This window comes from Vicugna pacos, chromosome 7 (genome assembly GCF_048564905.1).
Source record: "Vicugna pacos chromosome 7, VicPac4, whole genome shotgun sequence".
NCBI lineage: Eukaryota > Metazoa > Chordata > Mammalia > Artiodactyla > Camelidae > Vicugna > Vicugna pacos.
Genome location: NC_132993.1, coordinates 18,179,153 through 18,205,323, shown reverse-complemented (window position 1 = coordinate 18,205,323; position 26,171 = coordinate 18,179,153). Strand labels below are relative to the sequence as shown.

Genomic DNA, 26,171 nt, shown 5'->3' with positions numbered 1-26,171 from the left:
TTTTCCAGAGCTGCATCAGTCACAGACTTCTGTGACCCATTAGGCAAGAGCTCGGGGTTCTGCCTGAGGCCACGAGCCAGAGCTGTTTGCTGTCCCCCTGCAGTGGGGCACGTGAAAGACCTTGGCCTCATTACCTCCCTGCTTCAGCCAACTTGGCCCATCAATCCCAGGCTCTGAAAACTGGTGCACTCATAGGCTGCTCTCATCAAGTGCTTCCTCAAAGATCTGCTTCACAAGCCCCATTTCTGCTGGGGAAATTAACACAGAGAGGCGAAGATTACTGCCCCAGATCATGAAGTGTAAAAGTGGTGAGCCAGGGACCAGACTTTCAGTCTGTTCCAGTATGGCCCATGAGAACATTCCCATAGGTGGTCTGGGAGGACACTGTTTCAGAGTCTTTCTAGTAAATAATCTCATCTTTCAGGACAGTGGTATCCAAGTGGTAAAATATACCATCCCTGGATGACAGTGCGGCTGAGAAATACAGCTTCTTGGCAGTGGGATCCTTGCTAGCTCACTTTGGAATGCCAGCATCCCACCACGGCATAGTTAAAATGTTCCAAATCCCTCAGATTTAATGAAACACCTGTCCCCTCTAACGCCATTTGAGGTAATTATACATGGTTCTCACACACTCGTACACACCCAGACTCCACCTGGCTGGTTGGCGGCTTCCCTGGGTACACCTGGGTGTGCTTCCCCCATCAATCCTGGCAAGACTGAGTTGGAAGAGCCCCTCCTTCTCAACTCTCTGGAAAAGCTGGCAGAAAATTCTATAGTCTGGTATCAACTGGGCTTAAAGAAGTTTGAAGTAATTACCATGGAGTTAGGAAAATCTTTACATTCAAACTGTAAGGCTTTAAATGACTGACATGCACACATACACAGGGTATTGTTGAAAACTTTTAAGTCATATTAAGAATACTCTATTTAAATCCTACTCCTGGGCATATATCCAGAGAAAAATAAAAGTCAAAAAGACACATGCACCCCAGTGTTCACAGCAGCATTGTTTACAATAGCCAAGACATGGAAACAACCTGAATGTCCATCAAAAGATGATTGGATAGTGAAGATGTGGGGTGGGTGTATGTACATATATATACACACATGTGTATGTATATATATACACACACACATACATGTGTGTGTGTATATGTGTATATACACACACAAACATACATATATAATGGAATACTACTTAGCCATAAAAAGGAACAAAATATTGCCATTTGCAGCAGCATGGACGGACCTACAGATCATCATTCTAAGTAAAGTAAGCCAGAAAGAGAAAGGAAAATATGATATTGCTTATGGAATCTAGAAAAAACATGAACTTGTTTACAAAACAGAAACAGACTCACAGACATAGAGAACAAACTTGTGGTTATCAGCAGGTAAAGGGGGTGGGAAAGGAGAAATTGCAAATTCGAGATTTGCAGATACTAACTACAATATATAAAATAGACAACAAGTTTATAGTGTACAGCACAGGGAACTATATTCAACATCTTGTGGTAACCTATCATGAAAAAGAATACAAAAAGGAATATATGTATGTATATGTATGACTGAAACATTATGCTGTACACCAGAGACTGACACATTATAAACTGACTTACTACAATGAAAAAGAATATAAAAAAAAACAAGACTCCAGTTAGAAACTGTCCCTATTTGTCATTTTGTAAATGAATGTTTATACATACATCACATATATTCTACACAAATAATTTGTCCTAATAGTGCTATTGGTTGGCACACTCAACACCAGTGAACAGCGAAGGGGAAAAAATTTCTCATCTCAGCAATCCAAAGAGCTGAGGTCAGATGGGGAAGTCCGGGCCTCATGGTGAGAAAGTGGATGAGGCGGTCCTAGGCCCAAACAATGTTCTAGTGTCCCTTTCTATGCCTGCTACCCTCCGACCTCTCTCCCTCTTCCCACAGGAACAGGAGAAGCAGAACGAGATGAGAAGCAAGGCGGAGCAAAGCTGTAAAACAAGTCACTAAAAATGGGAAAGAGGTCCTCTTCAGCTTTTCCAGGGACGCTCCCTGCCCCCACACACTGCACTCATGCACGTACTGTTACACACACATTTGAAGAGAAAAGGCACTCTATAACACATCAGCTGTTCATTTTCACAAGCCCAGTTGAGATCAATCCCGCAACACAGAAGCCTGTGGTGGGAGTCCAGGGATTTCGAGAGAAAAGGCCCCCTCTCTTGGAGGCTCAGAACACAGGCCTTGGGACACTTAGAAGCTTCCAGCATGAAAAGCTACCCAACAACATTAGTACCAAGTGTTCCCTTCTGCAGCCTCACATTCCCCATACGCCCCAACCTCACCCCTACACAAAGCTGGATATTTGGTGGGAAAGCCAAACTGAGCTCTAAAATGTACATAGGCAAAAAGGGAAAAAAAAAGTCATTTATATCCATAAAGACAGAGATAGCACAATGTACTAGAAGGGCATGGGTTTTGGAGTCTTTGTGCCAACAAGCACCCTGCCTCTCTGGATCTAAGATTCTTCATGGGTGAAACTGCAGCCAAAGCACCACCATGCCGGGTTGCTGCGAGGGCCAGGTTACTGCTCCCTGTAAGGTGTGGGTAGCCAAGGATGCAACACGCAGCAGCAGCTCACTTTTTTCTCATCTTTTGGCCGCTCTGGTCCCTCCACAGCCCTGCCGGATGAAGCCTGGGACTGAAGACAGATTTCAATCTGTTCTGAATAATCCGTCAGTCCATTCTAACTCACTCTGCCCATCTCAAATCACCAAGGACATAAAGGCCATTTTTCCTCTTGTTTGGTCATTGCACAAGGCCTAAAATCATGTCTTACTCAACAATGAACCTTAGTAGAAGCTGCTGGTGGTGCTGGGAGATTACAGGCAGGAAACAAAAACAAACACACAAACATAAGCCCGGCCAATCACGGTTTCCCTTGACTGGTATATAATCAAGGTCAATGGCGACTCCCCTTTGGGGGAGGGGGCACTGTTGGCAGCTGTCACAACTGGCCCCATGTGCTGACAAGTTTTGTTCCAGATCTTCCCACTGGGCTTTGGGAGCTGCTGTACACACTGGAGGAACCAAACCCTTTTCTGCTTTGTAAAATTAAGACAAAAGTGAGCTTTCCGAAAGTTTTTTTTTTTTTCAAAAGCTCTCCTGAAATCAAGGAAAAAAACTCACATATAACGAAACCCCAAAGTCATTGAAACTGGTAAGTTCACAGAGGGGCCCCTCTCATCCCAATGTCCAAGAGAGGAAGCCAAAAGTTGTCTTGATCGGTGGAACTCCCTGGGCTCAGAAACATGGCGAGCTGTCCTCACCCTATCTGGCTGGGATGGGAGGAGCTCTGCCTGGGAGCCATGGAAAAGTCTGGGATTTTCAGTCTTTTAAAAACTGTTCTCATCTTCTCTTTGGATGTGGACCTCCCCTTGGTCATATTTGATCCCCAAATGCCTCCCCAAATCTCCAACCGCACACTTCTTCCCCAGCAATCCTGCAGATGTGACAGAGCGATCGCTGCTGTGGTAGACAAAATAATGGTCCCCCAAAAGATGTCCACATCTTAATCTCCAGAATTAGAGATTATGTTACTTCTCATGGAAAAGGGGATTTGGTGGGTCATGAAGGTAAGGACCTTGAAATGGGGAGAGTAGCCTAGATTATCCAGGGGGCCCAATCCAATCACACGGGTCCTTAAGAGTAGAGACCCTTCTCCAGCTGTGGTTAGTAGGAGGCGCATTACAGATGAAGGGTCAGAGAGCTGCCGCATGGCTGACTCTGAACACGGAGCAAAGGGGCCATGAGTCAAGGAATGTGGGCAGCCGCTGGAAGCTGGAAAAGGCAAGGAAACAGATTCTCCCCCCAGAACTTCCAGAAAGGAGTACAGCTCCACTGGCATCTTGAGTTTAGCCCAGTGAGTGTCAGACTTGGGGCAGAATTATAAGACAATACGTTTGCATTGTTTTAAGTTAGCAACTTTGACGTAACCTGTCACAGCAGTGGAACGAAACGCATACACTGCAGTGCTGGGCCCTGGTGAGCTGTCTGCACTCCCTCCCTTCATTCCCCTGGGGTTCGACTCCTCTGAAGGTGCGACGGGCTGAGTCCTCCCAGCCAGGAAGCTTGTGGGCCTCCCCTGGTACCATGGAGCTCTGGCCCAGCCCCCTGGCCAGGACAGCAGCAGCCTGTCCTCTCCTCCAGCTTCAAATGGCCCTGGCTCCTTAACGAAACTCCTGAGCCTTGATTCTAGCTCCTGGGACCCTTCAAGCTCCAAGCTCACTTGTCCGAACCACAGATTACAGACATCCGGGAGTGTGAGGAGGCTCTGGTACCCAACCCCACTCTCATCCTTAGCAGTGGACTTGAAAAACCTCAACCATCAGTGCCTGCAATGCAAGACAACTGTCCACAGGCAAGGGCAAACCAGAGAGCCACATGCCATTTCTCCCAAGTCTGGGCACACTCTCTAAGCTGGCTTTTGTGCTGGCTTTTTAAGCTGCCAGGACTGAGGTGGGGTCGTGGGCACAAAAGCAAATCTTCAGAACAGGGCACCTGGGAAGCTGAAAGCAGAGAGGTGAGAACTGTCAGAGAAGGAAGCCCCTCTCGACAGACCACAGTGGTGGCAGGTGTTGGGGCCCATGCGGGACTCGCCCCCCGCCGCCGACCTCCCAAGCCTGCCAAGGGTCCCTGGAACCCAGTTCTGGGCTGTCAGCAAAGACAAATTTAGCACCAATGATCTCATCTTGCAGAACAGCCCCAGGGCCTCAGAGCGCTCTGGGAAACATCACTTTGACAAGCTGGAAAGTGGACGTCACTGCTGGTACCATAAAGTAAGTGAAGGGCGTGGGGGTCCCTCCCTCAGCTCACCCAAGAGGAGCAGGTGCAGGTGACGGCCAGGGCGTGCGGCAGGTGGCAGGCTGGGTGCAGCCTGAGGTGCTGCCATCCTGCTCTCCCCCAGCCCAGAGACCCCAGGTACTGTGAGCTGGCTCTTTAAGGCGAGTCCACAGATACCAACTGGCTTTGTCTGAGATGAGCGACGAGCAGGAACATTCTGTGAGGTGGTGGCTGACAGCCCTGTGAACCTCCCCTCGTGCTGATACCAGGACATTCTGTGATAGAGTATTTATAAATGCAGCGGTGGCAGAACAGGGGGCAGGGCTGGAGCTCACGCCCTCTGTTGTTCACTGCAAATAAGACTGAAGCTCTGCAAAGGATGGGAGGGGGGTAACTGTCCCTTGTCCCTTGAAGTGAGTCAGCGGCAAAGAAGGATGAGAATTCATCACCATATGCAAACCCAAACTCCTGCCACTGGCTCAGGCCACCTCTCCGTGGCCCTGTAGTTGGTCTTCTGGCTTATCTTAGCTGGAGACTTTTGCTGGTCAGCTCTCCTGAGGTTTTTCAGTGTGTTTCATGGGCAGATTCTCTCTCTAGAGCCAAGAAGCCAGTGACTCCCCCAGTGCTGCCCCAAAGTCCCAGGAGGGCACTGGCAGGTGGGACCTTTGTCTGGGTTGAGGACCCCTGGCTCCTGCTTCTCCTGCCAGTGGACAGGGCTCCATAAACCTTCCTAATGGAGGGAGGTATGAAAATACTAAGAGAATGGACTTGAAGCCTCTCAAATAGAAAGAAATATATTTCTAAATATCAAATAAACATAGGTACTTCTAGAAGGCAGGACCCACAGAACAGAGCGGTCCATATCACACTGCTAAAGGTGACGGACAGTGATGGAGAATAAATGTTGTGATACAACAAAGGCCAAGTTGACATTCAAGCCCACCAGGGGTAGTTCCGTGTCAGATTCAGTCCTGTTAGAGAAGATCAGCTCCCGGAGAAGACGGGCTATGAGTCTGATCAGCTCCACACTGGGATGTGCCGACGGGAGGTAATGAGGGGCCGTCAGAGGAATAAATCAAAACGTACTGAGAATTTTGGGTGACCACCAAAATAAAATCTCTTCCGCCAAAGACAGTGTAGACATCACTGTGGCCGAAAGAAAGAGAGTTCTACAAGCAGCTTAGAACGGAACTGATAGCATCTTTTCAAGTAAAGATGTTAGAAAAACATCTGCAAAGAGAAATTGTCATACAGGGCAAGAAGCTGTGTTCGGGTTTCACAGCAGGACCCACAGGGTAGAGGTGGGGTCAGCCGTGGTAGCAAAGAATCCTTAGAGGGGGACCACCATCCCATGACACATACGGATGCACACACACACGCACGTGCACACACTCCTGCAGCACTGGGGCATTCGGAGAAGAGACAAAATTAGTTCAGACTGTGAACCATTTATCCTGGAGAGGCAAAATGAGATTTTTTTTTCTGCTGTTCTTTTAATTAAAAGTTAGCTCATAAATCAAAGACCTTGTTTCCAGGCTGCAGGAGGCGGTAGGAGGAATCCCAAGCTCTTCACAGCTGAGCGTGCCCTGTCCATGCCCTCTTCCCTTTGCCAAGGTACTCACCCTGTTACAGCATCTTGCATGGAGTGGCAACCCAGGGAGTAGCCGAGGGTGGCTTCCTGAAGTTCTTCCAAAGAGATCTTGATGTGTGTGTGCATGCATACACAAATCCCACAAGGACTGGTGAGTGCATCTCTTGGGAGCCTCTGAGGTTGCCCCTGGAGACCTACCACCCTCTACTCATCTGCCCTGCCTGGGTTCACGTGGGTGTTTATTTTATATCCATGGAGCCTGAAGACTCTCTTTAGAAGTTTACTAAGCACAGAAAATCATTAGATCCTCACCATCTTCTTAATTTTTATTTGTTTTTCCCTTCTACTGAATCAAGGAATGCTCCACAGATGTGAAGTCCTATTACCCTCAGCTCATTCATACGAGAGACGGAGGGAGCATACATTAATATGCTCGTTGCTCAGAAGGTGAAATATGTGTAGATAAACGATTTGTCCAAAATCAGGAGTGCAGCCAGCAACAAAGTCGAGATTTCCCAGCTGTCGGTTCCAACTCTTCCTGTAATGTGCTGGCCTGGTTTTAACAGTTTAGAGGCATGGGCATCCCCTGATACAGACCTGGGCAGACCCTTGGGTGTGAGGATGCCTAGGAGCAGACGCAGGAAGCAGCAGGGAGGCATCTGATGGCTCCCGTTGCTCCTTCTCACCTTCCTCTGGCTTAAGAGAATGGTTGCCGTGGCCACCGAGGAAGTTTATTATTTTTCCATTTTCAAACTACTCCTCACCAAGCATCTTAAAGTGCTTTGTCTACTCTCATTCACACGCCTTCATATTCTGGGGGAGAAATGGGGACAAAGAAAGGGAATTCCCTATAAGAAAGGGAAGGAAGAAAAAGCTTCGTTTTGCTTCCTTTCTAGAATCTATGATGCCAAGAGCCTCTCTCTCCCGGTGTCTCCTCACTCAACCCAGCTATTTCCCTCAGATCCTGCCCTGGTCAGAGAAAGAGTCCAGACAAAAAATAGAGGTCAAGCAAGCAGCAAAGTTCCCCTTTCCCCTATCCTCAGACCCAAGTCCCTCAAAAACAATCAAATTTAAAGCAGAGAGATTAAATTATCACTAAGCTAATTATGGGAATCACACTTAGGCTGGCTGCCGGGAAGCGAGGTCAGCAGGCAAGAGGCATTAAAATTAAAGGCAGATGCATGAAGCACTTAAAAAAGCAACTGGGAGGCTCATTACCACCCCCTGAACATGGGGGAGAAAGAAACCACTCTGATGTTTGAGGCGCTGTCCATCTGGGCAATAGTCAGAGCAGTTGACAGCTAAATAGCTCCACTCTGTCATCATCTCGAAGTCAAAGTGGGCGAGTCAGACGCAAACTGATTAGATGGCGTGCTGCTAATTTCCCAGAGAGACGTGGCTGGGGCTCAGGCCAAGAGGGCAGAGAACAGGGAGGACCAGCCTCAGGCTTGAGTGCAAAGACAGGGTCTGGTTCCGAAGTGTGCATGCACAGCTACACCTCAGCACGCATGGTGCACACAGGTACGCATGGGATTAGGTACGTGTGCATGTTTATGACACAAATGTGTGTGTAGGTGTTGGAGAGGGAAGACAGTCGTGCATGTGAGGGTATATCCTGTACCTACCTGAAAATAGAAGATGAAGAGCTTAGAAAGGATCCAAGGGCTCCTCCTAGCATATCTGCAACAGGGCCACTCCTTACAAGCTTTCTGTGATGGCCAAGGTCCTCCCAATCACTGCCACTAGCTCAGCCATGAAAACATATATCACTCTACAGTTATGGATGCTCAGTGACTCCTCATGCATCATCAATATGATATAAGTTTAAGACATGCCAGCCCCCAAATTGGCAGTCTGCGAAATGAATTTGAAGGCTTAAAAAAAAAAATCAGTGTTTTTCAAACCAATCTGCAGGATGGCTTCCTCCACTCAGGATTCCAGCTCTGTACTTCTGCCTTTTCCAGAGAGGAGCAGATGGTGGGGAACCCTGTCAAGGAGGTCTGTGAGCTGGTCCCGAGTCAGCGGCCAGCTTTGGAACCAGAACTCCCAGATTGGGTTCCCTGCCTGGAGGATGGACCTTTTCAAGGGCCAGTGGTCCTGCCTGTGTCCAGAGTGAATTTTTTGGAATTCAGAGTCAGAAAAGCAGAGTTCAGAGGGGAAGTGGGGGAACGTTTGGGGGCTAAATTACACAGGGAAAATTAATTTGGAAGGCTCCATTTACTTGTAGTTAAGAGAAATGATTTAATAAATTTGGATAATTTAATTACCCCAAGAGACATCTGCTGAGCACAATCGAATCTTTGCATTTAAGGAGAAAAGTGCCCTCACTCTGAAGGAAAACTGGATACAGGGAAATACGAACATTTGGAGCCTGACTAATGGGAGGAACTGAACAATTCTAACTTCAGTTTGAGAAAAAAAAGCAAATTACAGGAAAAGAAGCTGATAGTAGATTTTGTTTTTTAAAAATCTCCAACACTATATCTGGAGTTGTTACAAAATATTTTTCCTACATATCCTGTATTTTTCATACATCTTCTCCAATATTAAGCAAGGAGAGACCAGGAGCTCTTTAATCCAAGAAACACCGAGCACATTATAGATGGGCCAAGTAGGTAAGTCTTGACTCTGTGCAATGTCCACAACAATAACCCTTAGAGTAAACTGTATTATTAACAAAATATTCTCTGCTCCTCCCTCCCACCTCCCCACCCATATATGGACCAGGCCTCTTCCTGTGGTTCTATTTCCCCTTCATTCCCTTTGACTTAGTCAACAAAGTATGAGGAGTAATAACATGTACCACTTCCAAGCAGCAGCGTTAACAGCCATCTCTCTATTCCTTCTGCCAGCAGATTGGCATGTCTTCAGCCTCTGTCCCAGATAAACAACCTGGAGCATAGCTGCTGCCAAACCCATATACATATGAACATGAGCTGGAAATGAGCTCACATTGTTGTAGCCGCTTAAATTTGGGAGTCACTTGTTACTGCAACATAACTTAGCCTAAGCTAGCTGATACACTTACACACACACACTGGTACTAAATGACCCTAAGCCCCAATAGTCAATCTTCAAACACATTTCTTACTTAGCATTTGTTACCTTTAGGAAAGCACTGTGCTGGGCACCTACATCTAGCTGGGAAAGGCTTAAACATGCTGGGGAAAAGATCCAGATGTATTAATAAACTATTTTTTTATGCAAAGAAAATGAACAAATCCCTCTCAGACAAAATTCTCAGTGACAGAGTTTGAAACCTATTCTCCTGTGATTTCTGGGTAATCAAAATGTGACTGAATAAAAACCCAGGTTGTTAAAATAGATACATTCTGAGGATATTAATTTTAGAAAAGGATTCTTCAGTTTAGAAAAGGGCTCATTGGTTCCTTTGATGAACTCATCTCTCTTACCCAAAAGCCCCTGAGCTTTCCCTTGGGTGAAGAAGCCCACAGCCTACTTGAAGCAATGAAGCCGTCAGTCTACTAGCACCAAGGTGGCCTTGACCCTGCCTGGCTCACAGAGTAGGCTAGCGCCCCAGCTGCCACAGTGGCACTTAAGGCCAACAGTGTGCACGTGGACGTCCACACAGGGCCTGAGCAAACCCTGCCTGATTAAACCTCATGGGATCTAAGAAAGACAGATTCTGTGAGTGTAGTTTAAAATGTATTTTCCTCTCTTAAGCCTGGTATACCTGGGGTAAGCCCCAGAAGAACTTCAATCACAAAGATTAAGTATGCTAATCGAAAACATTTAATATATGGTTATAAGTATATACAAACTTTCAAAAAGCCTGTGCACCCATCGTGAGAAATATCTGTAAAAGGATTCTGTTTCTGGCTCTGCTCTTTGGGGGAAGGTAGGACAGAAGGGAAAGAGCTGAATGATCACTGGGGGATGGTGGTTAGCTAGCAGAAAGACCAAGTTAAAGAATTTATTCACTTACAGATCTTTGAGCATGAACCAAAGGTATCCAACCAACTTTATTGTTATCAGAAACCATGCAGTGTGTAAAGTACCCATGTGATCTTAGGTATAATCCTGCTTGAAACAATACTCAGCATCTGAGATTTCCACCGGGAAGACCCGGAAAGCAGCAGGATTTGGTGTAACCTACGGATGCAGTCATAAGGTGGCCTCCGCATCGTTCTGGCCCTTCAAGTCTGACCGTCCCAGGGCACGTGCAAATTCCGCTCCCTGGCCCCCAGCACATCAACAGCCTGGTGGGTGATGTGAGTGGTTAAGCAGAAGTACAGTCCATCTCCCTGGCTACAGTGGGGATGAGGAAGCCTCTCCTGTGTTCCTTTTCTTCCACCCTTCTTTCCAAGGCCTCAGGAGCCTTCATTTGGGTGGGTGGGGGTAGGGGGAAGGAAACTTCTGGAAGGGAACTCAAAGGAGTTCTCAACAGAAAAACTGGGATGAGGGGAGGCACTGGAGAGGCCAGAGAGTGGCCCCAAGGAAGGGAGAGCCTGCAGAGCGGGGAGGACCCGTGAGCCGACACCCACTGCTCCCAGACCCACCCGCTGGCCCACTTGTCCTAAAGAGACTCACACGGGCGCCAGCAGGGCAAGTCAACAGAGTAAACCATCTGATCACTGACTCTCAAGTCACCAAACGTATAAAGAAATCGTGGAGCCAGAGCTGCCTCGGGACTTAACTACCCCATAGTCACCCCGGGCAACTGGTCAAGATAACACCTGTGAGTGGGTTTTCCCACCTTAAGAGCACAATGCAAATAAGGACGGGCAGGAGCTGAGAGAGCAAACGTGGGGCAAGAAGCTCAGGTGAAGGGGACGGGCGTTTAGAAAGAAGAAGAAGGCTGGATGGACTGGTGGGGTAGTTGCTAAAAATGACCAGGGGTCCAAGGAGACGGTGTAATTAGGTCCTCAGCTGCAGAGGGCTTGCAAAGCAGCATGGGATATAACTAAGTAGAAGCAGCCACCTAGCAAATGAGTAAAGACAGGGACCCTGGTTGACCAGCAACAGGAAAAATAATCAAGAACCACTACACACAGTCCCACGGGCGGGAAGAGAGGATCCCAGTGAGAACCCAAAAGACAGACACCCCAAGTGAGTCCCAGGGGGCAGGTCAGTGGTAAGTGGAAAAGCACAGCTTGTTTCCCAGAAAACCTCCGGCCCCTCCCCGAGGCCACAGCCCACTGGGCTGCAGGCTGGCCTCCAGCATAATTGCTCCTCCAGAGGGAAGCTGCCCATGGAGGGGGGTTGGTGATGCTCGAGCTGCCACATAGGTGGGAACCCCATCATCTCTCAGGTGGGAGCCTCCTCCTTGGTATTTAAATTTAGCCGGGATCCTTGAGTCAAATCATGAGGGGCCAGGCAGCATGCCGGGGCAGAAGGGCTGAAGGACATACCTGTGTCCTCGGCTGGGCCACTGACACATAGGCAGGTGGGGGCCACAGAAGGTTGGATGAGAAGATTAATATTTTTTTTAATGAGGAGAGTGAAAGGACTGGAGCTGTTTTAGATAGATGATCTGGCACAATTTACAGGATAATTAAAGAGAGGAGCGCCTTGAGATGGGGAAATCAGTTATAACCATCCACGCTTGAACACAGGGGCCTGGAGCCAGGGCAGGAGCAGAGGGAAGGAAAGGAAGGTAGGAAGGTTCTGGACAACAGGTGTGCTGACCAGGTGCAGGAGGCACCACTTTCATGGCTGTAGAGGTGAGGTTAACCCACAGCCCGAGAGCAAAAGCCTCAGTTCATATTTTGCTATATAAATGAAGGTAGATCTTAGATCAAATCATGTGTCCACTGGTGAGTTACTCACCCCCTTTCCTCCTGTGTAAAGTGGAGGTTGTAGTCTCTAACCCTGAAGGACATGTTGAGGATTACACAAGATGATCAATGCACATAACACAGGTAAAATACCCAGAACAGTGCCTGGTACCTACTGGGTGTTCAAAGCACAGTAGTTACCTTCCCATCCTCTCTTTCTTGCAGCTCCAATCCCTAGGAAAATGACCCCTTCCTAAAAGTGAGGTGATTCCCAAAAGGGGTCAAAGTCACGGGGCATGGATTCTCCGTGGACTCAGAGCTCTTGTCAGTTACCAAACGGAAATGCAAATCTCTCTCATCCACCATCAAAAACCATGATTGTTTCCCTAAGATGAGCAGAGCCCTTGGGACGACCTCCAGGTGCTCCTAGACCTCCCACTGAGGATGGTTTGGCACCTCTGGCCCTGTGGATGTGGCTGGCCATTTTGCCCTTTCCTGTTCATCCTCTGGACTCCCTAATATGTCCATCAAAATCTCAGGGAGCCAGTAGACAGGATTCAGTGCTGGGGCCACTTTGGTTCCTAAGTAGGGCTGTGCCCCTTCCTACACCACTAAAAGTTAACTTGAACTTCAGAAGTATTGGTTCTGGTGCCCTCGATAGCCCAGAAATCAAGCCCTTGTGTGGCAGGCAGCCTCTAAAATGATCTCAATGACTTGAATGACTCCTGCCTCTGGCTAGTCATGCCTTTGTGGAAGCCCCTCCTCTGAGTGTGGGCTGGACAATGTGACTGGCTTCTAATGAATAGAATGCAGCAGAAGTGATGAGATGTCACTGTTGTGTGAGTGGCCATCACAAAGAGGCCCATGTGGCAAGTGACTGATGTTTCCAGTGAGGATCTGAGGCCTTGCAACTGCAATGTGCATGATCTGGGCAGAGGATCCTCCCCCATTCTGGCCTTAAGCCTGGAGATGATGCTGCCCCAGCCAACACTTTGGCTACGAGTCTGTGAGCAACCCTGAGCCAGAGGACCCAGCTAAGCCAGGCCTGGATTCCTGCCCCACAGACACCATGAGATTAAATGCTGTTCTAAACTGCTATGTATTGGGGTCATTTGTTACACGGCAATCCATAACCAATACATCTGTGTCCCCTGTGGGCAGGACAGAAGGCATGGAGTGAATGTGGGAGACTTGAGGGAGTTATTTTAGAAGTCACTATCAATGTCTCTAAGAGAAATCAAAGCTACTGGGAAAAGCATCATGACACCACCAGGAAGCAAGCCCAGTGGCCACATTCACAGGAAGTCACTTGAGAATAGTGGAAACTATAAGCAGACCCCCAGTCACAGCTTCAACTCGTGGTCAGCCTGGCTACCACCGCCTTCCCCATCCCCAGCCTGCCCTTGCCGAGAACCTTCTCCAGTCTCACCACACAGCTTCTATTCTCCTCCTGTCCAGATGCTATCAGATGCGAGCTCAGTAGTGAGGGGACCACTTACAGCTGGGGCCCACCTCCTGCTCTTGCCTTCTGCCTCCACCCCCTTCCTCTGGTACACCATGTCTTTCATCCTTTTCCATCTTTGTTGTCTTGGTTACATGGCCAGACTCCTGATACGCAGCTAGTTTTCATTTTAATGATATGTTCTTGTAAAGCACAATATTTTACTTCAATTGCATGTGTCACTGGATAAATTTCTCCAGCGTGTCTGGCATTTGAGCATCGGCTGACTGAGTGTGCTCGATGATTTGAGGTGTTTCTGCAGCAATGTCTTCAATTTTAATGTCTGCATTTTAACTTATGATCAGGATCATTCTACACAAATGTATATATATATACACACACATATGATTCAAAAAAATGGCACACATGTATCAATAAATCTTGAATTGGCAAAGCTCACTTAAAACCATCTCCTTAAATCATGTGCACTAGCAATGATCATTTGGAAAACAGAATGACAAATGTTTTCTGGGGATCTCCAAGTGTGTTTCAAGAGTCCGCCAGGAGGAGAATGAGACTAAGCCCCAGCTCTTGGTGTTGAGCTGCCTTGAGAGGGGCTGCGGCCGATGCTCAGTTGCAAGGATCCTGCCCCGGATCCTGCCGGGGTCAGCACTGAGGGATCACCTGGGATCCCCGACGAGGACATGCAGGGACAGTGGATAAGCCTCAGGGCTGAGCAGTGAAAAGTAGGAAGGATAAGAAAATAGTGCCAATGGGGACACACTTGTGTTAAAAGGATATGGAGTGCAAGCTTGCTATTGTTCAAGAATATAAGATATGTCCAAGAGGACACTGTCTGGCTTAGCTGGTTTCCATACCTCCCAGGTACAACATGGACCAAAAGGCCTAGGAGGAGACTGAGACAAGGTGGGAGGAGGATGGTGAGAAGTGGACAGGATGGCACGAAGCAAAGCTGGTCTGAAGGCCTGTCCCCAGTCCCCAGGCTTGAAGGACTGATGACCAAACAGCCATCTCTCTGTCCCTGCTTAGCGTGAAGTCAGAGGAAGGAGGCACCCCCCGCCACCCCCCCTCCACTGCCGAGCATCAACTGTGCACCTTCATCCTCAGCTTCCCACCACTTGACCCACAGGTTAAGACCCACATAGGCTTAAGACTTGCAAAACCAGGGGTGGGCAGTGCAAAAACAATAACAAAAATAATCCAAAGAAAAAAAAGCTTCAGTGGGCTTTCCCCATAGCAGAAATTATCCAGCATTGATTCTTCCACATTTCTTTTCTTTTCTGCGTGGGTATCTAACCACATGCACACCAGCCAGCAGCTCTGGTTTGAGAAACTCGTAACATAACGGAGCAAATTGACCAAACCCTACACCAGGTACACTCAGCCTCTGCTCTAATCGCAGGGTCTTCAGGCAAGCTGGAGTTCCAGCACCGTACCTCCACTGGATTTTGTGATGCCTCCAGCCATCCTGAGAGCTTTCCATAGAATGAATTTTTTTTTTTTTTTTAGTTAAAGTTGACATAAACTTCCAGGTGAGTATTAAGAAGAATTCTCAGATACGCTGTACATCCCTGATCTGGTACTGCTGTGTGACTCAAGCATCGCAAAAACACACGCACACACATGTGCACAGCATCCATTCCTGAGAACTTATGTTCAGAATGACACAGCCCCAGGTGGGTCTCCCTCTACCTCTGGCTGGTTGGGACCTGTAGTCAGAGCCTATGGAACCCAAGCAAATCGACTTCAAAAGAGGCTCAAGAAAAAAAAAATCAGGAAGATTGAATTATCTGCATGATAATTTTCCAATAAGAATGATTTTGTGATATCTACTCCGATTGACCCTCCATGCTGATACACACCCAATTCCTATCCAGAGAGATTGGTATAGCTTGGTTTTTGTGCTCACACTCACACACACATACATACACACATATCCTACTACAAGCCAATAGCAGGGCCAGCCAGGGTTCTGCTTAACCAACATCCACCAAGCGCTCCGCCCCGTTAGTGTGAGCCGTTTAACCTAACAAAACACCCAGGGAAGATGCAATCACAAAATGAAAGGAGCAATCACACCTCAAGTGGAAGTTTATGATGTTTTGATTCACAATGAACATTAGCCTCTCCCACTAATGTCAGGCAGTAATTCACTGCTGAGCAGCAGCCATAAAATATGATCACTTAGAGGTAAAAATGCAAGAGGCAGAGAAAGGGGGGGGGGGCGGACTTCTGGCTGGAATATTTAAGCAAAGAGATCTTGTCCTTCTGAGGCAACATGGACCTTGATATCCCAACTTGGGTCAGAGGTTTTCAGACTTACACAGACACCTTAAAGCAAATCAGGGTGGCGTCTGCCTTAAGAGGTTTACCTGGAGCTGAAACTGTAACGCTCTGTGACTTATTCCTAAGTTCCTAGGCACCTCCTAATGACTGTAGCATTTATGTGCCACATTTCTTAACGTCGCACGGAAAAGGATGCCAATGCCAGCCGTAACACATGCATCAGAACACATAAAAGACATCCAAATTGGTACTTGCCTCACCTCCTCTCCCACTGCCTCATGAGATGTGTGCACTAGAGGCGTGAAATTATGGTCATCAGAGACAAGGTTGCAAATGATGGAGACCCACATCTTTCAAACAAAACAAAAAGTCAGTAATTTTGAGGGCAGCCCGTGGATAGCTACAGTCTAGCTGCGGGACCTTTGAAACTCGCAGCAAACTCCCTTACTCTTAGCAAACGCCCCAGCCCCCTCCCACCCACCCTTCCCACCTCGAGTCCCTTGTCAGACTGCAAAGAACTCTGCAAGGGCCCTTGATACACACCGGAGATTATTACAGGGCTCAGAAAAGCCAGCTCTGCAATTACGGCTACGGTATGATTTCCATCATCCTCACCCCGTTTCAGGAGCTCACAAAACTTCTCGCAAAACCCTCCCGCAGCCCCAGAGCTTTCCATGGCTGGGCCTCTGCCCAAAGAGTGAATGTGGTCCCGATAACCTCTGGGAAAAGCAGGACAGAGTTATTAGAAGGAAAGGGGAGTGGTACTCAGCGAGCAAGGCTGGTGGGAAATTCTATTGTTTAGGAAAAAATAAATAAGCCGGCCAGTTTCGCTTTTTATTATTTCAAACAACAGACTCGGCGGCCGGGCCTTCCTTTCTGAGCTCAGACTGTCCCCCTGGGCAGGCTCTGCTGAGTCTGCGGGAGCAGTAGCCGGGCTTCAGCAGAGCTGTTAAGGAGGCTGCTGCTCGGAGCTCGGGGAGCAGAAGGTTTGGCTGCCCGGACGGCCTGACTTTCCCCAGGGGGGCCCCCGGCTCACTCCCCCCGACATGGCCCTCTGGTCTTACCTCTCAAATGTTTATGCTCCACCAGTCCCACTACAGTTCTGGAAATTAAATGTAATGTCCCAGGTGGCTGAAACAGAACTGTTCTTACATAAAACCCCCAAAGTAAAAGATGAGAAGCGCTAGCCCGCAGTTTATAAAGCTCCGGCTCCCGGTCGGGTGTTGTCTGTCACTGCAGGCCTGGCTGACCTCTGGGGACACTTGAAGGCAAGGCTCTGCCCACGGCCTGCCCCATGGGGGTTGTATGTGTGCGCTCTGCCCACCCAGGCTCTTGGAGGTGTCCTCAGCCCTCATTCATGGAGACAGGCTGCCCTCTGACCACCCTCATCAGGGGACTGGCTTCCACAGGTGAGACAGAGCCAGGCCCCATCAGCCTCTGTCCACCCAGTGACCGAAAGCATGCATTTGCAAGTCGACCGTCTAGAGTCTATGATGCAGCTATGGCCAGGAAACACCTTTTTTCCCCCAAGAGAAAATAACTTTCTATTCCGTTATGGGCACTGAGGTCTCAATGTTTATTTCCCTGACACCATATACCAACAAGCTCAGACAATAGCAAAAAAAAAAAATCCTTCTACAGTATCTACTTCATTGGGCCATCAAGTAAAGGATCCGCTGGCACCTGGCAGGAAGTCTGTGGGGTGGGAATCTTTCAGTGCTTTAGAGGAAGCCACCTCTCCCTTGTGCTGAGATCAGGCGAAGCAGAGACAAGAGCTGAAGCACCCCAAGTTCCCTTGCTTACTAATTTTCCATCAACAGTGCTTATTCACCCATCGGAGCAGGGAAAACAGGGCAACAGGCATTTCATCGTACAAACTGTATATGGGAATGCTTTGGTATTTAGAATCCACTTTGCCAGCAAACTGAACTTGCTGAATCCTTCTGAGGAATGAAGTCATCTGAGCAACCAACGGAAACGTGCCCGAGGTCCTGCTCTAAAGCACTTCCCTCCTTGGTTTATACCGAGGCTTATCAGACACAATTTCAGCAAGTTTGGTTATCTGACTTCCTAGCTCACTGAGAGCTGGAAGCCGCAGACCCGGGGAGGAGGAGAGGCACTGAAGTGGACCAGGATTCCTGGCAGCGGCTGGAAGTGGTGAGTGACCATGCTCACCAGAGGAAGAGCCGGGAAGGATGCAGGCACCAGACACAGGAGTCATGCGGGGACAACACGCCTACAGCTCCCAGCGTCTCCCCTGGGCACCCGCAAATTCAGTTCAACACACAAGTAATGATCACAAGAAGAAAGCCAAGGTAGCAAGAAAACATTCAATTCTGTTTAATATATTCTTCGCAGAAAGGCAAGAGACTATGAAATATAATTCTTAAAGCTATATAGGTGATGGCCAAATTATTTGCTAACACTTATGGCAGGACACTAGGATGAGGCAGGTGGTCCCGGGAGTGTGCCACGTTGCCCGCAGCATCTTGCAGTGTGCGTTTCCCCAACACGTGTTTCCTCTCCCAGCTAATACCCACGTAACCACTCGCCGCACGGCCCCAACTCACACACGTTCTGTCCCCTGCCGCTCCTCCTCCACCCTCTCACACTCCAGCCCCACTGCCTGTTCCGCAGGGATGCACAATTTAAGAAAAGAAACAGTTGCTGAAACGGGCTGTCACATGGGATGGGAGAACAGGCACAGTCTTCTAGATGTGCAGAGAACATTTCCCCTTGACCGTCAGGCGAATGCCCAGAAACACAGCCAAGGGAGATGGAGGCATCAAAGCTCAGTCTCAGATCACGCAGAGCTGCTCCATCAGTCTGAATCACACGCTGTCCAGAGAATTCCAAGGGAAGCCTAATTAAAACAAGCAGGATCTCCACACGGAGTTGTCAGTATTTCCCAGGGAAGAGTGAAGTACGACTATCAGCCAACCGACCACAGGACCTACTGCCAACAGTCTCACAAAGGCTTTTAATCCAAGCAAGGAGGACACCCTATAACAGGGCCAGCTCTAACTCACTGAGGTGAGAACCCAAGCACCCAAGCAGAGGTGGGCGAGAAAATAGTTCTAGATGGACGGGTGTCCCCAATATTGCTGATGGGCCAAGGTCACCCAGTACCCCTGAGGCCAGCAAGCTTCCGGAGAACGAGCAGGAAAGCTCCTGTCCCCAGATCACACCATTCTACTCCACCTTAAGGAATTTCTGCGCTCCCACAACATCCATGGTTTCTTTGTCCCATGATTTGGCTATTAGCCCCAGAAGCAACTCCAGTAGGTCCTACACTTTTCTCCATCTGTTTCCCTGAATGGATTCCAGATGGACACACCAGCCAGAAGGGCTGCAGGGGGAGGAACAGACATAACCTTTGCCCGTGTCTGCCTTCCCCAACACCATTTGGAATGGCCTAGCAGGCTTAGAGACGCACACCTCTCAGAGACCATCGGCCCATGGGACAGGTGGATCCACACTCACCGAGTGTGACTCCCACAACAGCCCTCCAAGTGAAGGCAGCAACACAGCTCCTTAACTCAAACCGTATCACTCGCCAGCCAGGCCCAAGGCAGTAAAAGAGCGTAAGAAAACACCCGTCCCAGGGCGGGACCGGCTGTCTTCACAAGAAGCGAAATGACTACACCTTGTCCTACCTTCTTCAGCTTGCCACTTTTGGTGCCCACGAAGGCCAGGGAGTGATTCTTGTAGACGTATGCGATGACAGAAGTCATGCGGTCCCTGTCCTCCGTGAAGACGGGGATGCCACGCACCATCTCAGACACGCCCAGGGGGGCATTCATATCCAGGCCACAGAAGTTGTCATCAATGGTTAAGAGCTGAAAATAAAGAGGGAGGAACATTAGGGGTGAGCACCAGGGCAACTGGCAGAGGCACTGAGCCAGGGAACTACCGAGCAAGAAGAATCCTTACAGAGGAATCATCTGGTATAAATCCCTCCTTTATTGCATGAAAAACTCAGTTCCAGGCACACTAGGTAACCTGTCAACAGTCATCTGAGTAGGCTGCAGGACCATGGCAAAAAATGACCGATCCCTGGAGTCTCTTTTCACCATACTCCGTGGTCTCTCTGCCCCTCCTCCACCCCCTCCAGGCGCCATCTTGGTAGCTTAGATGATCCATCACCACCATCACTGGGAAAGCACTGGGCCGGCACCCATGAGCATGGCCTCCAGGCGGCCCTGCTGCGGAGTGGGGAGGCGTGGGCTCCACATCTACACACTTACTGTGGAGCAGACGCACAGATGAGGACGTGAACACGTGGAATAGAGAACCAGAAGTGTTAATATGTGTATGACAACACCATGCAGGGACGTACAGACAATCTGGGGAAAGGAGGAACGGCGGGAGCGGAAGGTTTGTGAATGAACTCGGCAGGCCACAGGGGTGCCTCACCATGTCCCCATCGCAGGCCCCTGTTTCTTTCACAGCATGGCCGAGAAGGGCAGCCCTGACCTTGCCGTGCCTTCACCAGCATTTCCCAAAGTGTCTTCCATGGAACCCGAGTTCCCCAAGATATTCTGCCATAAAAGGGCTCCCTGGGCAAGCAGTTTTGGGGAATGTACTAGAACACAGTACACGCTGACACCAGGTAAGAGACTCCTAACGCTCAGCTACAGGAAAGGCCAGGGAAGCCCTGCAAGAAGAAGTCTGTTCAAAATTCTCTCAGCCTTTCCAGCATTTTATTCCCCAAATCATTTTTTTGATCCAAACACTTATTAGCATTACTTAACGAGAACACTCCCTGGATCCCTTGGTGCCCTGTGAGACACACTGACCCAGCTCTCGCTCCTGACTCCGGGACAATTTCAGGAGTCAGGGAACCGACAAGAGCAGCCTTTGGTCCATCTCCCCGCCCCACCCCACCCCCAGTGTTTCAGCTGAATTCCTCCCTGTTCTATACCAGGCTCCCAGAGCCCCATGCGAGCACAGGGTCACAGCTAGGGGGTCCTACTGAGGAGGGACGAAGACCTTGACAACGGCTGGTGAGGAGCCCCCAGTGCCCCCCGCTGGGCAGCTTTGGGCTGGCACCAACATCCCCGAGCTCTGGGATGCTACACTGGATTTCCCCCTTTCTCTCAGAAGAACGGTGTGCTCTTAGAAGAGTCATTCCATCTCCCTATGCTTTTATTTTCCACTCTATAAAGATGAAGGAAACAACCTCTGCTTTTTGATGGGTTTCCATAAAGCCATAGAGCCCATGACTGTAAATGTCTTTGGACTTTTCAGAGAAAGGAGTGAAATAAAATACAAGGTGTCATTTTTTTAAAGGCTTCGATCCAGCCAAAGGAAAAGGCATCTGGAGAACCAGCAGGCAGGCTCTTGCCAGCAAAGCTGTGTCAAGTGGCCAACTCTGAGCTTTCCAGGGATTTGGGGGGGTCCCCTCGGCTCCCTCCCAGAAGTGGGGGGTGGATAGGCATTGGGATAGGCAAGGAATACAACGTGCTGAGCATCTAAATCCCCTCTCAGACCCCTCCCTTTCTTCTTACCATGGTGGGGCAGTCAGGGCAGGGAGGGGGAGAGCACGGGCAGGCTCGGCAGGCCACGTGCAGAGCAGATGTCTGCCCCATGCCTTTGATCGCCTTTGGCCTCTCTTGCATGGTCTGGGCAACCCCTACCTCCTCCCCCTGCAAAAAAAACAGCCATCAAGGTCTAGTCTGATCTCTATGGTTCTTTCCTAAAATGAGGAAATAGGAGAGGAGACAGGGTGGAAAGCAAAAGAGATGGACAGAGAAGAGGAAGGAAAAAATCCAGATAAAGAGTAGACAATGCCTTCTCCCTGCTGGACGTGACCTCAGTGACCTGCCAGGCATTCCGAAAGCAGCTTAGGAATCATCACGGCCTTGCATGTTCCTGCCTCTGGTTCAGAAGGAATCCTCACCCTGGACCTTCTCAGCCCTGCCGGGACCTCTGCCATTAGCAAAAGTACCTCGCCCATTATGAACCACTTTTTAGGTAGCTGAGGCTGAATGACTGTCCGCTCTGCACAACGTGAAACTGAGGCAGGGAGGGAGGCAGCCCATGTTCCCTACCACCCCCCGCTCAAAGACATGCCCCATGGATCTGATGAGGCTTAGGTCGCTCAGCCCCCAGAACAACACTTCTGGGCAGTCAGTTCCTGAATACCATTCTTTTCATCCTCTGGGCAGAACACCAACCGCCTACAAAATAGGAGTGTGCGTTCAGCCAACTGCAGCATTAAATCCTCGCTTGCTCAGAGGCAGAAAATCAGGGACCTGTGAGTCTCTGCCACGGTGGTATCTCACACGGAGGGAAAGGGCCCAGCGAGGAATGTTTTAGTTTGAAGGAAGTGAGGACAGCCGGGCCTGGTGGCCTGGCGGCCGGGACTCTGCGGCTTCAGCTCAGGACAGCTCCCTGCGGGGCCCGTCAGGAGGCGGGTCGCAGGCTCCTCATCTGTACCTGACAGTCATCCCACACAGCCGACCTCGTGGTATTGTCTTCAGTCTCAACTGAGGCAAAGGCCACCACTGAGGCTCCTACCATGGTGCCAGGACTCCAGGGACAACGATGGCTTCCCGCATGGGCTCTTCTGTGCCTCGGTTTCTCCCTCTGAACAGAGGAGATGCTCCACAGGTGATGAAGGTGTGATCGAGGCCTTGGACCAGGAGCAGCCCAGGTCTGCATGGATGCTGACGGCCCCCAGCTGCGGCGGCGGGGGCCTTACTCCCTGTTTCCTCAAAGCAGGGGTGACGGTGGAGGGATTTTTAACACTGACATAGTGGGAGAAAACATGGGACTCCGGTTCCAACAGCAGCTCAGCTGCTTCCCAATTATGCCGTTTGGTCCAGGCCCCTCCTATTCTCTGGGCCTCCTTGCTTTGACTGTGAAATAGTGAGACAGTCCGTCGTGAGGACTAGATGTGAAGGCACTGGCTGACCTGGAGAGCACTTCATCAAGGCAAGGGGGTATTTCACGTTAATTTTTCTATTTCTCTAATGGAAATTCTGCCCAGAGCAGGATGGGGATAGCTGCAGGGAGTGGCCCTTGCAAGCCCCTGGCCAGAGCACAGCTCTCCAAGGACACCACCTGCCAAGTCAGAGCCGAAGCCTGAGCCGAGGCCACAGAGCAATTACAGCACCAGGAGGAGAGAGGGGGGAGGGTCCCACCGGGCCCGCAGCCCCCAGGAGGCTGAGGTGAAGGGAGCAGACAGCAGGGCCGTGTGGGCCCTGGAAGGGAAGGCTAATTGGTGAAAGGCCTGGACAGGTGAGGGCTGGCGCGGATTCCTGAGCACCCTGGGCAGTGGGGGAGGAGCCTGTCTGCTCTGGCCCGGCCGAGCCCTCCCCTGGGCCCTATTAACAGCAAGATTAGAGCGGCAGCCAGCGGAGCTGGGAAGGGACTGGACACTGCTGTAACCAGGAGCCCAGAGTGCCTGTGGGCCCCGGGCCTCACCCCTCCCTCCGCCATTCCACAAACACCCAGGGGTGACCAAGGCCACCATATAGTGCTCATTCATCAGTGAGCCGGTTCACCCGTACCAAGGAAAGAAATCAGGGTTTTTCTGCTGCGTGGAAGTATGTGTGGTGGGCAACCCTGTGACCAGACCTGGAAGCCTGAGACGGGGCCACATCCTCTGGGGTCCCCTCTAGCAAATCTGCCTCCCACAAATGTCCTCCTGGGGTACCTGGCTTCTAATTAAGACTGGTGAGCCACTGGACTCCAGGGACCATGAGCACAAGGACAGGACCATGGTTTGTGCACATTTGCAGCCTTGGCTTGGTTCGTGTTCACAGCAGATTAAAACGTACGTGTTAAATGGATGATGGATGGGTGGACAGATGACTAAATAAAAGCCTGAGTCTCGTAATGGCTCACACTGTGGAACTAGAGATAGAATGCCCAGGTGTGAATCCCAGCTCCACCATTTAATGCTGTGTGACCTTGGGCAAGTTATTTAACCTCTCTGTGCCCCAGTTAATCACAGGTAGAATAGGGATAATAATAATAGCATCTACTTCCCAGTGCCGTGGTGAGGGTTAAAAGACTGATACATGTAGAACACTGTCTGGCACTTAGCAAGTGCTGGGAGAGTGTTAGCTCTTAGTACTGTTCGTCATCCTTAAGACAATTCAGGCAACCTTTGTGAGTCTTTGTGTCGTTGGGGAAATTCATGGAATCTACCTCAGAGAGAGGTTATCATGATCAAAGGGGCTAACGTTATCAAGGTGAAATAGCAAAGGCGGTACTTCCTAAAGATCCAGCAGGCCAATGAGGCTGAACGAAGGAGCAGAGAAATGGTCTAATACTGAGAAGAAGTGGCCCTACTCATTAGACATGCAAATTCTTGGGCCCCAGCGCCATTCTACCAGATCAGAAACTCTGGGGTTGGGGCTCAGGGATCTCTATCTTACCACCTTCCTGAGTGATTTAGCTGCTTACTAGGTTTGAGAAGCACTGTCCCAGATCACCTTCCTTGCTGAGGGCGCCATAGACCAGGCAGGGGAGAGAACGGCACGTGACAGGTGTAACCACTGGAGCAGGACCCAAGGGCCTGGAGGTGGAGGGGCCCCACGATGGCCTCCCAGAGCAGAGCATTGGTGGTGGAGGTGGCGTGGGGAGCCGGAGCTGACACTCCGAATTACCATCAAATAGCTCACTGCGCTTCCCTCGCACACAGCGGCAAAGGTTACCGTGCAATTACGTGTCGCTACATACAAATGACAGAGCAGTTACGGTTACTTTACCAATTACAGGGAAATTGCTCCCACTCTGCAGAGAGACTGGCACTCTGAAAAGCTCTATCATCTCCACGGAAAGGGGATTTTAAATGCTGCCAGCCTCTTTCCTCTGAAGTCTCCCCAGGCTCCAGGGCAGAGCTGCAAAGCGGCCAGCCAAGGACCCCAGCAGTGTTCAGTGGTCCCTCTGAGAAGGCCTGAAGAAAGGGGCAGACCTGGGGGACAGTGGGGGCATCACCCTCTAACCCTGTGTCCCGCTCACACTCTCATTAGGAACCATCATCACCCTGACATCTGAGCTAATCCAGCTCGAAGGCCTCAGGTGGTGAGGCAGGCTGGGGACCTGATCCTGAAATCACTCCTCATCCTGGCTAGCATGGCCTCAAGACTGGTTCCTAACGGCGCCCCCCAGGTGGAGCTGGTTTAGCCCCGCCCTTAGTTGCACCACTTTTGCAGAAACCCCACTTTGAGTCCTTATTATGGAAAGGTCAGAACTAGGCCAGAGCTCAGTGGTCCAAAAGCAGTGCTAATGAGGTAAATGTCACCAGGTCCATCCCCCTGTGGGCCAATTAGCTCAGCTCTGGGACACGGTCTCTTCCATAGCCACAGGCTGCCCCTCCGACCCAAGGCATCCACTGTTTACAAATATCGTAAACTCATTCAAAGGAGGCCGACCAGGTGAGCCCACAGGGATGGACAAATGCAGCCAACGCCTCCAACTGGGGATGCAGCTGCCGACTGCTCTGGGCCCAGCAGTCGCCGTCTCTGAGCTCAGAACAGAAAATACAAAGTCAGATCTGGTCCTCCCTTTGGCTTGTAGGCACTTCCTAGTCCAGCAGAGAGAGGAGGCCTTCCATCCAGGAGAAAACCAGCTCTCTGGCCCTCCCTGAAGACAAAAGTAGTCTCAGGCAGAGGAATCCCGAGCACCCCCATGCCCAGCCCCAAAGCTGGGAGGCCAGGCCATCAAGGGGGAGAAGGCGTTGGAGACTTGCCCAAGCTCACCCACTGTGGGGTCTTCAGTTGGGCCTTTTTCCATCAAACTTTTGGTCACTTGGGCTATTGGAACTTCCTGTTTCCATCAGGGGAAACTGAGGCACTGAATGAAGACAACATTATTTACTGTTTCTCATTCATTACTTTCCTTAAGGACGTTTAGGAGGACCCACTAAGCATCAAACACCAGGTGAGGACCCAACAATATGAAGATGAAAATATCCCTGTTTCTGCTCCTTTCTCAGTGGGGGAGACAGACAAGATCCATGATTAGACGATGTCCCGTGTGCCCAGATTCAGTGATATACCCGGGGCTGGAGGGACAGAGGGCAGGGCCACAACTGCTGGAGGAAGCAGCAGGGCTTCGCAGAAGAGGCAAAGTTTGGGCTCGATTCTGGGTTCTCTGTCTAGTACAGTGCACAGCCACCCTGGCACACATCGGGCTGTTTCAGAGGAAAATGACTCAAGATCTTAGAATTCAACGGCCTCATTTCACAGAAGAGAAAAATTGAGGCTTAGAGAGTAAAACAATGCCCTCACGACCT

At 49.9% G+C, this 26,171-nt stretch overlaps 1 protein-coding gene across 1 annotated transcript in view; it reads right to left on the bottom strand.

Moving 5' to 3' along the window:
• Window positions 1-26,171, bottom strand: part of PLXNA4 (plexin A4) — a 410,094-nt gene that overhangs the window by 307,379 nt on the left and 76,544 nt on the right. The window contains exon 3 of the mRNA XM_006202300.4: window positions 19,576-19,758. Coding sequence (XP_006202362.1) covers window positions 19,576-19,758 — 183 coding nt within the window. The remainder of the gene's footprint in view (window positions 1-19,575; window positions 19,759-26,171) is intronic.